The sequence below is a fragment of the Phalacrocorax aristotelis genome, chromosome W (assembly GCF_949628215.1).
Source record: "Phalacrocorax aristotelis chromosome W, bGulAri2.1, whole genome shotgun sequence".
NCBI classification, from domain to species: Eukaryota; Metazoa; Chordata; class Aves; order Suliformes; family Phalacrocoracidae; genus Phalacrocorax; species Phalacrocorax aristotelis.
In genome coordinates this window covers 7,032,810-7,048,795 of record NC_134310.1, presented here as the reverse complement: position 1 = coordinate 7,048,795, position 15,986 = coordinate 7,032,810, and the positions used below count along the sequence as shown (strand labels likewise).

The following is a 15,986-nucleotide window of genomic DNA, read 5'->3' as shown; positions in this document are numbered from 1 at the left end:
ATAATATTGTGGTCAGGGCAGCTCGGAGGAGACATGATTCAGAGCTGGTCTGGGGTCCTTGTCTACTAGAAATGCAGCTGAATTCCTAGGTTGGGATGGACCAACCGTGCAGGCTTGGCGTGAGTAACTGTCAGCCCTTCTTCCCGAGCAGGAGCAAGCCTCGTGGGTGTGCCAGTGCGAGGAAGGCATGGTACAGAAGCTGGAGCGGGATTTCAAGCTCACTCTGCAGCAGCAGGGTTCTCTGCACCAGTGGGCTAGCTGGCTGGATAATGTTGTTACTCAAGTCCTGAAGCATCACGAGGGCACTCCCAGCTTCCCCAAAGCAGCCAGACAGGTCTTGCTGAAACGGTCTTTCTATAGGTACATGTTCTTTCTCACTTTGGAGATATTTCTGCATCGGGCTCAGGGCACGTCAATAGCTCCTTGGAAAGCCAAGGCCAAGTTCTTTATTCCCGTGCAACTCTGGTTAATTATTGCTCTGCTCTGGTATCTGAACAGAGCGTTGTGTCTCCTGTATCCTTTCAGGATGGGGATAGGACTAATTTCTGAAAGTGCTTTGATACTCTTGGGTTCGAGGTAGGAACAGAGCACTGTGTCCCACAGTGCCTTCAGGGTCCAGAATTCACATCAGCCGTGATGCACGTATAAAACACAACGCAAATATTTTGTTTCCCGGCCGTTTTCCAGCTCCATGGTTATCCGGGACCTCACCTTGCGCAGTGCTGCCAGCTTTGGTTCCTTCCACCTGATTCGCCTGCTCTGCGATGAATATATGTTTTATCTGGTAGAGCATTATGTTGCCCAGGCAACAGGGGAGAGGCCGACTGCTGTAATGGGAGAGGTGAGAATTGTTAATTCCCTAGAAACAAACCCACACTAAGCAGCTCTTTAAGAGGTTGGAACACGTGTGTTTCACAAACAGCGCTGTGCCCTGAACGTGTTTTTGTAGCCGTCATAGCCGAAGCAGGTACTGAGCTTTTTGAGTGCCTGTCACAAGAATCCAGCTCCTTGAGCCCCTTCCATCCTGGCTTGCTAATAGCTGAGCTGGTGGGTTTGGGGGCAGTTGAGCATCAGCTGGCCTTTGGCGGCCTGGAGGAGGGAGGAAAAGGATCTCCCTACTTCTCTCCATTACCTGTGGGCACCAACCCTGATGGCGGGATTCCTGCCAGGGCAAAGACCCATCAAAAAAACTAAACCAAGCAAAGAAAGGTCCAAAAGGTACTTTCCCTGCAGCTTTTGGTGGTACTGTTCACAGAACTTGCTCAGGCCTCTGCAAGCTCCAGTTACACGCACAGTCAGCCCCTCTCTCTGTCTTTGACTTGAAGAAGAGAAACGGTGGGTTGTTTGTGTTGGGGGGTGTGTGGGGATTGGAGTTTTCTTTTAACCAATCAGCCAGTAAATCCGGTGCCTGGCTTGCAGGCAGGTCCTGTCCTGCCTAGCTGAGGTCACTTCTACTCTTTCCCTCTGAAAAATGCCTAGATTTAAAAGGCCCTCATCAACTTGTGATAGCAATATAGCAACTACTGTTAGTTTGAAACTGATCTCATTTGCTCCTTGAAGCTCATACCTGTTTTCTTCCTTCCCTGGAGCTCATGTAGGGGAGCCAGGCAAATCAACTGCCTGCCTGTCCCTTCCCCCCCACCCCCTTTAGGCCCATGCTGTTGCCCCAAGTCAGCAGCGCTGTAAGTTCCCGCTATTCCCTGCAAAACCTCTGTCTTTATTGATATTCAAGGAACATGAAAGGCAGAGAGTGGCTTCCAGCAAGACCTAGCTGTGGCAGGCTTTCATCCAACAGGTTTTGCCTTCTTTCAACTCTTGCAATATTTCTGTTCTCCAGGAGGAGGCTGGATCTTCCCAGCAAAAGAGGATGAATCGTGTCCTTCCATTTCCATCGCTCACTTTTAAACTCCTGCTCTCCTCAGTGCCTTCCGCTGCCCAACTTTGCATGACTTTCAACACTACTGTTATAGCAATTTAGTGTTTCAGACCTCGTCACAGAGGGAGACAACACGTCTCCAGAACCCAATATATCCCCAGCTCTCTGGTTACACTTGACACGGCGGCCTTGCAAGGCAAAGCACTTCCGTGCCGCGAATGTGAAGGCTTTGCACAGAGTTGCGCAGGGTGGAGCGATGGTAGAGCCCCAGGAGAGGGGAATAGCTGGCATGCCTGAGCAGCTGCCCGAGAGATGCAGAGGGCTGGAGAAAAGGCACCATCCTTCAGTCTGTGGCAGCACTTGGCCCTGACATGGCAGACAGAAACATTTCTCCCTTCGTTCCACAGCTCCATCCTGCCTTGGATTGTTGGGTGTGGTGTTTGCCCAGAGGTTTCAATGCCAGCGGCAGACTTTTCCCCAAAATATGTGGTTGGTTTTGCTTTCTGCTTTTCACCGCCAGCACTGCTGATGCTCGTGCTTCCTCTGGAGCACTTAGGCTGCTTGTTAAAATTGCTTGGAAAGAGATGCCAACTTCAGGTCTGGTCTCCATAAGCCTCACTCACCTTGTAATGCCTTTGTCTTTCAGTTTGGTGACCTCACACCTCTGTCTCCAACACCGCTGGACAAAGGTGCCTCCTCTCCCTCAAAGGGAATCCTGCTAGGTCAGGGTTGAATCACTGTGGGAGGGGGAACCTCGTGCTGGCCCCTCCACCCTGCTCTGTTAGGAGAAAGGACCTCTTCCCCTCCGGTCGCCGTTCTCATGCCGAGACCTGTCCCTTACAGAGGACATGAGTGACCTGGGCAGCGAGGTGGACACAGAATCCCGGAGCATGGGGGAGCCGCTGGTGAAACGGGAATGCAGCGACCTTGGCTACTCGCTGCAGGAGATCTGAAACGGGGACTCGGCTTTTCTCCAGCTGGACGAAGTCGTCTGGAGCCAGGCTTGATGGTCGCAAACCTGAGTCTCCCCATATCTGCATTATTAGTGCCTCTTAGTTTCTCCTTCTGTTTACTTGTGTTTGGGGATGGGCTCTGGTGGTGTCGCAGGGACTCTGTCCCCTTCCACAGTATGTAGGATTTCTGACTGGGCAGGGCCAGCTCGGTTGGCAGATCCCCTCGTGTTGACTAACCACGTGGCTTTTGCTAAATGTGTATCCCAGTGCTTGAATGTCCCACCCCCGCATTGCTCTCAATGTCGTTTTTAAGAGTCCATTGTACCGTTCAATTTTCCCAGAGGCTGGTGTGTGACAGGGGATGTGACACACCCACTCAATGTCGTGCTCTTTGGCCCAGGTGTCTATGAGGCTATTCTGGAAATGAGTCCCCTTGTCTGACTCAGTTCTGTCTGGGGTGCCATGTCGCCACAGGACTTGTTGTTTGAGAGCCAGGAGAGTGTTCCGGGCAGTGGTGTGGGGGACAGGAGATGTTTCCAGCCAGCCCGTGGTTGCTTCTACCATGGTGAGCGCATGGCGCTTGCCTTGGCGGGTTTGTGGGAGTGTGATATAGTCAATCTGCCAGGCCTCCCCGTATTTATACTTCAGCCATCGTCTCCCACACCACAGAGGCTTTACCCGCTTCGCTTGCTTGATTGCAGCGCACGTGTCACATTCGTGGATAACCTGCGCAATAGCGTCCATGGCCAAGTCCACCCCTCGATCACAAGCCCACCTGTATGTTGCATCTCTCCCTTGATGTCCTGACGTGTCATGGGCCCACCGAGCTAGAAATAGTTCACCCTTATGTTGCCAGTCCAGATCCACCTCAGCCACTTCAATCTTGGCAGCCTGATCTACCTGCTGGTCGTTCCGATGGTCTTCAGTGGCCCGACTCTTGGGGACGTGAGCATCCACATGCCGTACCTTTACAACCAGGTTCTCTACCCGGGCAGCAATATCTTGCCACAATGTGGCAGCCCAGATGGCTTTGCCTCTGCGCTGCCAGTTCTGCTTCCACTGCTGCAGCCAGCCCCACAGGGCATTTGCCACCATCCAGGAGACAGTATAAAGATAGAGCACTGGCCACTTTTCCCATTCAGTAATGTCCAAGGCCAGCTGGATGGCCTTTACCTCTGCAAAGTGGCTCGATTCACCTTCTCCTTCAGCAGTTTCTGCTACTTGTCGTGTAGGACTCCATACAGCAGCCTTCCATCTCCGGTGCTTTCCCACAAGGCGACAGGACCCATCGGTGAACAGGGCATACTGCCTCTCCTCATCTGGCAGTTTCTTAGAGAGTGGGGCTTCTTCAGCACGTGTCACCTCCTCCTCTGGTGATATTCCAAAGTCTTTGCCTTCTGGCCAGTCCATAATCACTTCCAAGATTCCTGGGCGACCGGGGTTTCCTACTCGAGCCCGCTGGGTGATCAGTGCAACCCATTTACTCCGCGTAGCATCAGTTGCATGGTGTGTAGAGGGGAGGTTCCCTCTGAACATCCAGCCCAGCACTGGCAGTCGGGGTGCCAGGAGCAGCTGGGCCTCAGTACCAACCACTTCTGAAGCAGCTCGGACCCCTTCATATGCTGCCAATATCTCTTTTTCAGTTGGAGTATAGCGGGCTTCGGACCCTCTGTATCCCCGACTCCAAAACCCTAGGGGTCGACCCCTGGTGCTTTCTGCCAGAGGCTCCAGGTAGGGCCATTCTCCCCGGCTGCAGTGTAGAGCACATTTTTTACATCTTGTCCTGCCCAGACTGGCCCAAGAGCTACTGCATGAACTATTTCTCGTTTAATCTGTTCAAAGGCTTGTCGTTGCTCAGGGCCCCATTTGAAATCATTCTTCTTCCGGGTCACTTGATAGAGAGGGCTTACGATCAGACTGTAGTGTGGAATATGCATTCTCCAAAAACCCACAACGCCCAAGAAAGCTTCCGTCTCCTTTTTGCTAGTTGGTGGAGACATGGCTGCTATTTTCTTGATCACATCCATTGGAATCTGACGACGACCATCTTGCCATTTGATTCCTAAGAACTGGATTTCTCGTGCGGGTCCCTTTCACCTTACTTTGTTTTATGGCAAAACCAGCTTTCAGAAGGATTTAGACTATTTTCTCTCCTTTCTCAAAAACTTCTTCCGCTGTGTTGCCCCACACAATGATGTCATCAATGTATTGAAGGTGTTCTGGAGCTTCTCCCTGTTCCAGTACAGTCTGAATCAGTCCATGGCAAATGGTAGGACTGTGTTTCCACCCCTGGGGCAGTCGATTCCAGGTGTACTGGACGCCCGCCCATGTGAAAGCAAACTGTGGCCTGCACTCTGCTGCCAGAGGGATTGAGAAGAATGCGTTAGCAATATAGGTTGTGGCATACCACTTGGCCGCCTTGGACTCCAGTTTGTATTGAAGTTCTAGCATGTCTGGCACAGCAGCACTCAACGCTGGAGTGACTTCATTCAGGCCACGATAGTCTACTGTTAACCTCCACTCTCCATTAGACTTCCGCACTGGCCACATGGGACTGTTAAAGGGTGAGTGGGTCTTACTGATGACTCCTTGGCTCCTCAGTTGGTGAATGAGTTCATGGATGGGGATGAGACAGTCTTTGTGGGGATGAGACAGTCTCTGTTGGTGCGATATTGCCACCGGTGCACTGCTGTGGTGGTGATTGGCACCTGTTGTTCTTTAACCTTCAGCAACCCCACAACAGAAGGGTCCTTTGAGAGGCCAGGCAAGGTAGACAGCTGTTTAGTTTCCTTCGTCTCCAAGGCAGCTACACCAAAAGCCCACCTGTACCCTTTTGGGTCCTTGACATACCCTCTCCTGAGATGGTCTATGCCAAGGATGCACAGAGCCTCGGGGCCAGTCACAATGGGGTGCTTCTGCCACTCATTACCAGTTAGGCTCACTTTGGCCTCCAATACAGTTAGCTCTTGGGATCTCCCTGTCACTCCAGCAATGCTGATGGGTTCTGCCCCTTTCTAGTTTGATGGCTTTAAGGTGCACTGTGTGCCGGTGTCCACTAAAGCTTTATGCTCCTGTGGGTCGGACGTGCCAGGCCATCGCACATACACAGTCCAGTAAGCCCAGTTATCCCTTTCCTCCACCCGGCTGGAGGCAGGGCCCCTCTGGTCCTGATCGTGGCAGTCACAACTCACCTCCTGCAAATGTGAATCAGGAGTCCCTCTATTACGCTTAGTAGTAAAACCAGCGCTTCTACTCCTCTGTCTGGGGACTTGCTCAATGGAAACTGGAGCAGCAGCTTTCCTGGAAGAGCCTCCCTGAGTGCCTGTTCTTCCTTGCAGTTCACGCACTCGTGCCTGTAGGGCCGAGGTAAGCTTGCCATCCCACCTCATCATGTCCTCTCCGTGGTCACGCAGGTAGAACCATAGGGTGGCCCGTGGTGTGTATCCCCTCCTTTGAGCCAAAGGACGCTTATTCCTAACAGCTGAGACACTACCCTGTCGAGGTGGGGAGTAGGACAGATCTTCTTTGAGTTGCTGGACCTCTTGGGATAGTTTCTCCACAGCAGAGACGAGCGAGGAAGAGAGATTTGTTTCATAATCCCGGAGCCTATCGATCACCTCCGCCACCGTTGGTGTCTCGTCACCTTTCCAGGACATCACTGCCAATGACTTTGCATGCGAAGATGGTGCGCTCCGTACAAACTTGCGCCACGTGGGTCGTGTGCACTCGGCTTCATCTGGATCTTTGGAGGACCGTTGATCGTCCAGGTCACCATAAATCACCTCAAACACAGCTAATTCCCTTAGATACTGGATGCCTTTCTCCACAGTTGTCCATTTTCCTGGGCGATATGTAACATCTTCTTTAAAGGGATACCTTTCCTTCACTCCAGGCAGGAGTCGCCTCCAGAGGCTGAGGGCTTGTGGTTTTTTCCCAGTTGCTTTGTCAACGCCCCCTTCCCCAGAAAGGGATCCCAGTTGTCTGGCTTCTTTTGCCTCTAGTTCCAGGCTACTGGCCCCATTATGCCAGCATCGGAGCAGCCAGGTGACAATGTGCTCACCTCAACGATGGCTATAATCTTTTTGCATATCTCGCAACTGGCTGAAGGACAGGGATCGGGTGGTCTCTATTTCATTTATGACTTCTTCCTCCTCTCCCCGTGACGGCCCTGGTTCTTCATCATCCCGTTTTAAACGAGTTGATGTCCGCCTCCAATATTTCATCTTGTGTATGGGGGCAACTGATACTGGTACGGGTTGATTCTCTGAGCCAGCTCCGGTACTTGTCGTGGGGGTTTGAGTGGCTGCAGTGCCTGTCCTCAGGGCTGGAGTGACTACAGTGCCAGTCACTTTGCATTTCAACCCAGAGACATTCTCTTCCCCCTGGGGGCACTGACTACTGTTGGGCAGGGCTCGGTATGCATGGGCCAGGCCCCAGCACCTTGCAGTTAGCTGTGTCTCTCTGGAGTTCCCAGCGTAACAACGTACTTTCTCCAAATATTCTACTAGTTGTTTAGGATTCTGCACTTGCTCGGGGGTGAAACTCCAAAACACTGGGGGTGCCCACTGCCCTAGGTATTTGCCCATGCTATCCCACATGCCCTGCCACTCGTAACTATCAAGCCTTGGGGCAGATTTCTGGGTGATATTCTTCAGTTGCTTAGTCCAAACCAAAACAACATGCCCAAAAACTAACAATAAGTGCACCTTAACCACCCAAGGATGGTCAAGATACAAAAAGGTTGTTGTAACAAAGGCACAGACATCATAGCACAAAGTTGCAAAGGTGCGGCTCTGTATTTCCTCCATATAAAGTCTCTCCGAGGAGGAGGGGTATAGTTGCTAAGTGCCTCAACAAGGTGGTATCCCAAGTACAGTAACCGTTTCAGCAAAAAACACCCAAATACCCGATAAAGCTGAAAATGAATGTTTGTGTAAGAAATCTCATAGGAAAAATGTTACTAGTCACAGCAGAACACAGCAGACTAAACAAACCCACACCGATCTTTAACATCAACTGCAAAAAGAACAACATGGTGCTGTGACCAGCAGCTGTTATTATCTCCAACCCTTGAGCCCCACATTGGGCGCCAAAAAGACTGTTGTGGTTTAGCCGGCAGCTCAGCCCCACCCAGTCGCTCGCTCACTCCCCCACCGGTAGATGGGGGAGAGAATCAGAAGTGTAACGCTCGTGGGTTGGGATAAGAGCAGTTTAATAATGAAAATTCAAAGAAACAACAACAGAAATGCAATGTAAAGGAGAACAACGAGAGGTGCAAAACCCCGGGGTAGGGGGGAAGGGAGGGGAGAGGGGGAACGAACCGCTCAAACGAACCGCACGTGCCGCAGCTGCTCACTGCCCACCGACCCAACGCCACGCCGCTCCTGAGCCGCCAACTGCTCCCCCTTCATATACTGCTCCTGGTGTCACATGGTATGGCATGAACGTGCCGTTGGCCAGTTGGGGTCAGCCACCCCCACCATGGCCCTGCCCCTCCCAGTCCCCCGCCACGAGGCAGAGCTCAGAAAGCTGGAAAGGCAGCCGCCCCCCCACAATGAGGAGAATTAACCCCTTCTCAGCCAAAACCAGCACAGATTGGTACCTCTGCTGGAGAGGACGGAGACACATAGATCCACGACCAGCAAAGCCAGAGAGCCTGTCTCCTAGGGAGAAGATCCTTATGGGTCATCTGCATCGGATACATATTACAGCCTTTGCAATGCAGAGACTCGCTCTTCTCCCTCCGGCTGCCTGCCTTAGCAAGGCTCTTCAGGACCTCCACGCCTTCCATCCAACTGGGACAAAACCTGATGGATTTTAATTTTAAACATACTTAGAGGGAACCAACAGGCCTGAGGGCACAAGGGAAAAGTCTTCCTGTGGGTGTGGGAGTCAGTAAATAAACTTAGCAAGTGTGATGTTACAAGAGCTTATTTCAATATATCCTATATAGTATCTATATCATATACAATACTGTAGACTTATTAGCCAAGCAAACAAATGCAGAACAGCTGGAGCTTGCTGGGCAAGACCTTCCTTCCTCTTAAAGTTATAAGCCTAGATGTGAGGTATCTAACACATGAGAGCAGCCTCCTCACCTATGAATTGCTGATGATGTTGACTTTGAGCAGCAACCGATTGCTCCGACGTAGTGCGTGGTTTACCATTGGACCCCCTCTCTGCCGTGCCACCCGTCTTCTGCACTGGTCTATACCTCAATTTAGAGCGTGGCTTGGGATTTACAGAGGCACAAGCAAACACGTAGACATTATTTGCAACACAGTCATGCAGACTTTTGCGTTTCTCATGTCATACAGGAGGTTAACATTCAAGGGCAGCATTTTGAGGGTTGACACTTTATAGCATCTAGTCAAGTGGAGGGGCAAAATGAGAAACTCCTTTTGAAAAGCACTCCTCAAGACAGAATGAAAGGGGTTCGGAAGTTTGCCCAACGTGACACCAAAAAAAGAAGAAACAGAGAAGCAGAGCTGGAGTGGGTGCCGGAGCGCAGGCTCTCCATCCCGGGAGCCGACTTTTGCATTTACTCTCTGGTTGGGAGCTGAAGAAACAAGTTCTTCTGCTCCTTCTTCACTCCAGCAAGAACCAGAAGTGTCTGTGCTTCCAGGAGACAATTCCAAATTCCTTTGCACGTTGTGTTTTTATATTCAGAATTACTCAGACGTAAGACAAACCACAGCACTACTTAACTTGCACAGTGGCACCAAAAAAAAAAAACAAAAACACCAAAAACCCCAAACAAAACCCCAAAGCCACCCAAGCACAACACAAGCCCCCAAGCTTTTTACACTGATTTGGCAGAACAAGTCCATAGCTGAGGTCCTAGGACAGTTTGGTCAGAGGGAGGCAGTGAAAAGCGGCACATACGGTGGCATTCTCTCTAGCAGCGGGCTGGATCGAGCCGCTGGCAAACAGAACAGGCAGATAAACGCTGTTTCATAGAATCATAGAATAGTTTGGCTTGGAAAGGACTTTTAGAGGCCACCTAGTCCAACCCCCCCTGCCATGAGCAGGGACACCTTCCACCCGATCAGGTGGGAGGGAGGGGAGACGAGGTATTGGGGGAGTGGCAGGGCGGTGTTGGTGGGTGGCAGTGGGGGTATGGCAGGGATGTGGAGGAGATGGGGGGAGTGGGTGGTGGTTGAGTAGGGGTGGTGTGCTTTCGGGGTTGGTTGGGGCAGAAGGGGATGTCGTAGGTTTGCTGGTATCTGTTGTGTTGGTTTCTGTTTCCATGAAAAGCTGTTCCTGCAAATGGCTGTGTGCCTGCGTGGGAGGGGGAGGGAGCACAGGGGCCACCGGGAAAGGGCACCCAAGGGGTACATAAGCCCTGCTGAGCCCCAAATCACAGCCAGCGAGCCCCAAAGGGCACCAAGACACAGCCAGGACCGACTCACTGCCCACAGGGCAGGCAATGGCAGGGGGGACAGCACGGACACAGGCTTCCCCGGGCAAAGCAGCCCTTTGGTGGGGGAGCCACGACAGACAGCTCCTTGCAGGACTCACGGACACAGCCCCACGCAGAAAGCAGCACGGGGCCCCTGGGACAGGGACACAGCTCGGGGGCTGGGGAGGGCACAGACACGCCCCAACAAGGCCTGCAAGGCCTCCGTCTTGAGCACGACCAGCGTCCCCTCCAGCAGGGACAGGGCTCGCTGCAAAGGCCCTCAAAGCCAATCAAGGCAATCACACCCTTCCTCAGGCCCACCTCAATCGGCTCCAGAGACTGGCTTTGCCTCCCTCACCCACCAAAATAACCCAAATCACCCCCAGAATGGGGAGGGAGGGAGCTGCAGGCCAGCCAGGGAAACCCCTCCCCTTCTCTGCCTCCACCGTGGGCAGCTGCAACACCAAATAGGATTGGGGGAGGTTTGGGGGTGAGAGGGTTTGGGAATAACAAAAAAAATCACTGCAGCAGCCGGAAAGTGCCTGGAAGATTCATCCCTCTTTATTGCCTATTTCCCATCCGAGAGCCACAACGTGGGCCAGTGCAGCCAACGACGACTTCGGGGAGCCACCTCAGCTTTGGGTGTAGGGCTTGCAGAAGGTGCAGGGTGAGGTCCCGTCAGAGCAGCCCCAGCACCGGTGGTCGTAGGGGATAAGCCCCTTCCTTCGGGCATTGCCGTGATGCCACTGGGGTGCTGGGAGCCCCTCTGGAGCCTGCACAGGCGCGCTCTCGGTGACACCAGCATGGTATGGTGCAGCTCCCGGGGTCACCGCTGCTCAGCATCTCGTCTTACATGCTGACCTGCTCCGAGCATTGTCATCAACCGATAACTACCGTCCCCTGCACCAGCTGCACCACCACTGCCCGCAGCTCTCAGGGCCCACACAGAGTTATTCTGATCGAGTGAAGTGGAAACGAAAAGAAAGAAAAATCCCCAAACGCAAAGGTAAATGAGCCTCAGTGCCGGAGGGTGAGCTTTCCTCTCCCCGTGCTGCTGCTGAAGCCCTTGGTGCCATCAGGGCCATTGGGAGGCGAAGCACCCCACCCCGCAGGCCAAGGGGCTCAGGCACCCGATTTCCTGCCAGGGAATTTCTGGGAGGAGGTGTGGCATGCAGAGCAGGCCTGCTGCCCCTGGGTGCCCACGTATCCACCCCGCTCCCCCAGCCGCAGCCATGGGGCCACTCCCTCCTGGAGCGGAAGCCGTGGCAGCCACCGGTGCCCAAGCCCATCCCGAGTGGGGGGAAGACTTTCCTGGTAAGGAGCGATCTTGTAAAGGTGTTGCTGAAGTCCCTGGGCTGGAAGGTGCTGCATGGGCAGGTGGGTGCCGAGGGTTCCGTGTTCAGGAGCAGGGACGGTGACACTGGAGCATTGCCTGACTCCGGAGAGCGGTAGAGCAGGGAGCCCCCAATGCCATAGGGGAAGATCGTGGCCGCCGCCTGCACCTTCCAATCGCACTGGTGAACCAGCTTCTTCGCCACCTCCCTCTTGTTCTGAGGTTCCTTCTTGGAGACCTTCCAGCAGAGCCAGACCACCCTGATGCTCTCACCGCACCGGTGGCTTCGGCGGCCGAGGTGCTCAAAGGCCCTGCGGGCGCTCCCCAGCCTATCGTACTCCACCAGGGCACAGCGCTTTCTCAGCAGCTCGGGGAAGAGCGACGTGTATTTCCGCACATCCGAGGGCAGCTTGCGGCCCGGCCGCAGGATGCGGATGGATACAATGGCACCATAGGGGCTGAACATACTCACGATGGTCCCCATGAAGTTATTCTGGATCGGCGGCAGCAGCTCCCAGGCCAGCAGCAGTTTGCTGGGGGAGAAGCTCCGCAGGCACTCGGGCAGGGGGACCCGCCGCCTCACTTTGGTGCCCTCCTTGTTCACTTCCAGCAGCTCCGAGAACTGCAGGGCGTAGAGTGTGAGCCGCCAGTCACGCGTCAGGTATTTCATCTGTGGGAGAAAGGGAGCCACTGTGTCCCCATGAGTGTCCCCAGGCAGGGACCACCCTCAATCCATCATCCAGGCACGCTGAAGTCACGGCAAGGCACCATCCCCCTTTCACATGAGCAGATGCGGGTCTGCAGCAGGTGGTCTCCAGTGCCCCTGGATTGCAGCAACAAGCTGCTGCTTCCCAGTACCTCACACCACCAGCACTTCACTGCGCTTCTTTGGTTAAGGGATGGTCTCTCCCAAAGCAGCGCGGGGGGACAACGGGCAGAAGAGGCAAATCCAGCACTGAGGACTGTTCACTGCTTCCCCAGCCACCCTCCCTGGTTGCAGAACTGCTGCAGCACATCGAGGGCAGGGAGCAGAGCCCAGCTCTGCACCACCAGCACTTCCCTGGGACACAGACAGCCTGAGGGGAGCCTGGACCTCCCCACACACCCCTCCAGAGACAGACAGAGCACACCCAGACACCCTCCACCCAAAGGCCCTTTCCCACCGCAGACGGCAGGTGCCATGGACTGCCTACCTTCTTGAAGGATGTCAGCAGTTTGATGCTGACAAAGCCCATCTTCTTCTTTTGGACATGTTTCAGAAGGAAAGCATCCTTGGACAGGTTCTCATCAGAAAGGTAGAACTCCACCTGGGACACAATCCTGCGGACCAGCTGCGGGTCGGGGGTGGAGGAGCTGCAGTCCAACAGATCAGCCCCCCAAACATCACTTACATCAGAGAAGCTCCTGGCAGAGCAGCAGAGACAGGGGTGTGAGCTGGTGGCCTTTGGGACGCACAGCACTGCCTGGTCTCAGCTACAACAGTGCAGATGGCAGAGACACCGCAGAGACCCAGGGCCATCAGCTACAGGGGAGCAACGCCAGCCTGCACCCCGCGTGCCTCCCGATGCTGGGAGCACCAGTGCCAGACCGTGAACCCCAATCCATCCCAGACAAGGGACACATTCCCCTGGGGACAAACACAAGGCAAGAGCAGGGCTCAGCCCCCCCACTCATCCCAGCGGCCACGTACCCGTTGAAGCTTCTTAAGAAGTCCTCCTGGCTGAGCAGGGCGAGCGAGCGGCTCTGCGGTGGAAGGAGATGCCGCGCCGGGAAGGAACTCCTTTGTTCCAGCTGAGGGGTGCTGCAGCTGGGCTGGGAAGCGAGCCCTGAGGCCACCCCAGAACTACCTGATGACATTGCCCTTCACCTGGGATATTACAAAGGAGAAGCACAGTGCTAGGAGGCTTCCCAACTGCAGCCAGCCCCAGGGCAGAGCCCTGCTCTGGGCTGCAGCCCCCAGCCCAGGGATGGGGGAGCAGACGCAGCTTGTTGCTGTGCCCTTACCTGCTTAGCAGTGCTGAGAAAGGCAGAAAGAGCTGGCTTTACCTCCTAGAGACCTGCAAGCAGCAGGCCCCAAACCTCCCCTCCTCCAAACTAAGGCTCCTAAAAGACAAAGTGAAATGAAGAGAGGTAAAACCCTTAGAGCACCCAAGCTGCTGGCTTATAAAGGCAGCCACTCAGAATGAGCTGCAGCAGGCAGTTATGGGCCTGCCCCCTCTGAGACCCAGCAGGCTCCAGGTGAAACCTGTCTGCTGGTTAAACAGCCCCAGCTCAGCCCCGGGAGCAGCCATGATTGCTAAGCCAGGCCAGGTGGGCAGGGGAGGGGCAGAGCCACTGGCACTGGTACCGGTACCCAGTGGTGCCCGGTGGTGCCCAGCAGGGTGGTGAACTGCTGCCATGAGGCATCTTGATCTGTGCCTCAGTTTCTGTGTCTTGTGCAGAGGCAGTAAGAGTGACCTGGAGGTGGAAGGAGGGTTGAGTCCAGGGCGCTCTTTGGGCTCCTGGTGCTGCCAGAGTGACAGGCAAAGGTCTTTCTTCCTGCAGCAATGTTCCTCATCCCAAGGAGAGGGAGCAGAAGAGCCCCAAGAATGGGCTGAAGCCCAGGGAAGGGCACAGGCCCCCTGGGAGGGGGTGACACTGTGGGGCAGGATGGCCCATAGCTTCAGTATGAGATGGGGAAGGAGGCCCGCGATGAAACTCATTCTTGATGCTTGACCCACCACCATGGGCAGCGTGGAGATGGGGACATGGCTGTCAGAGCAGCGGGGGCTTGGGCAGGCAGGGTGGCCGTGCCAGGGCATGGTGGGCTGCCCAGGCGGCCGAGAACCGGAGCTGCCCATCTGTGCAGGCATGGGCTTTAGCCGATGTTGCTCTGTGCCCTGTGGCCACAAGGACCAGCCAAGGGCTCGCCATGCGTCCACCCTGAGCTCTCAGAACCACCTGTCACCAGACTGGCAGCACCTCCCATGCGGGCAGCCTGGTCCCCGGCTGCAGCACTGCAGTCTCCCCTGCCCAAACACCCTGCCCCAGCCATGCAGGCCTGCTGCCGATGAATCCCCGGGCTGTGCCGCACTCTCCAGCTCAAAGCTCGTCCTTCTGGGATGAGTCCCGGGGACTGGCAATGCCGAACCTCTTCTGGTGTGTCACAAGCCCCCCATTTTCCCTGGGGGCGGTGCACTTGCTGTCACCCCGTACCACCTCCTGCCGCTCTCTGCTGGTTGGGAAGCATGTGTCGGTGAGATGGTGGGTGGAAGAGAATGTCCTGGGGTGAGAGGTGGCCTGCCTGGCAGGGGAGCTGCCAACAGCCACAGTCCCTGAAGGGTGGTGGCACTTGGTGGCAGGGGACAACGAGGGCACACCTCACCTGAACTTGCAAAGGGTGGCAGGACACTACAGGGCCGAACTCCACCCCCCCCCAACCACGTTGCCTCTAGACTGGAAGTACCTGCTGCTGCCAACCAGCCTTTGCCCACGCGCGGGCACGGCCTGTCCCTGGCAGGCAGCAAGGGGCCGCGCAGGCAGCCCCGCTTCCCCCGCCCTTCGCTGGGGTCCCATTGCCGAGCCCGGCAGCTCCCCGGCCTGCCAGCCCAGCCCCGCAGCAACGCTCGCGCCGGAGTCTCTGCAGGGATTTGCCCCCCGGGGAGGGGCGATGGAGCCAGCAGCGAGCCGAACGGGGCCGGGGGCGCCTTCTAACGGCAGCATTCTGAGCTGCGCTTCGCTTTCCACCTGCAGCCGGGTACGCTCGGGGTCAGGAGGGGCTGCTCTGCTCCCCAGGGGGAAATAAGGCCCTCGTTCCCGCCCTGAGAGCTGGTATCCGAAGGAAGGTTCAGGCTGGTCCAGCCGTCCCCGCAAGACGGGATAATCCAGAGGGGGAGTGAAGCGAGCAAGGACACAGAGGGAGAGGCTGACAGTAAAGCTTCCCCTTCCCAAGGGGTGAGAGCAGGAATGACCTGTCAGCCGGCACATCCCTGTCTCGCTTCTCCCATCCTCCACACCTAGTCTGGAAGCATAATTAGAAAATGCTTCTTGTGGCCCCGTGCAGAGCAGCAGCCTGACCCTTCAGACGCTTCTCCCCTCCGTGAACTTTGGTGTAACGGGCATATTACCCCTTGTGCTGGTTTAGGCTGAGAAGGGGTTAATTCTCTCACTGTGGGGGGTCGGCTACCCTTCCAGCTTTCTGAGCTCTGCCTCGTGGCGGGGGGCTGTGAGGGGCAGGGCCATGGTGGGGGTGGCTGACCCCAGCTGGCCAATGGCATGTTCATGCCATACCATGTGACACCAGGAGCAGTATATGAAGGGGGAGCAGTTGGCGCCTCAGGAGCGGCGCGGCGTTGGGTCGGTGGGCGGTGAGCGGCTGCGGCACGTGCGGTTCGTTTGAGCGGTTCGTTCCCCCTCTCCCCTCCCTTCCCCCCTCCCCCAGGG

General features: G+C 55.4%; 1 protein-coding gene across 1 annotated transcript; it reads right to left on the bottom strand.

The window, feature by feature from the left end:
* Positions 1-11,248: 11,248 nt before the first annotated feature.
* On the bottom strand, positions 11,249-13,421 carry LOC142049714 (la-related protein 6-like). Its single transcript, XM_075077647.1, is given in 4 exon segments — positions 11,249-11,322; positions 11,325-12,234; positions 12,758-12,968; positions 13,255-13,421. Coding segments are annotated over 4 exon segments (1,362 nt in total).
* Between the last annotated feature and the right edge of the window lie 2,565 nt (positions 13,422-15,986).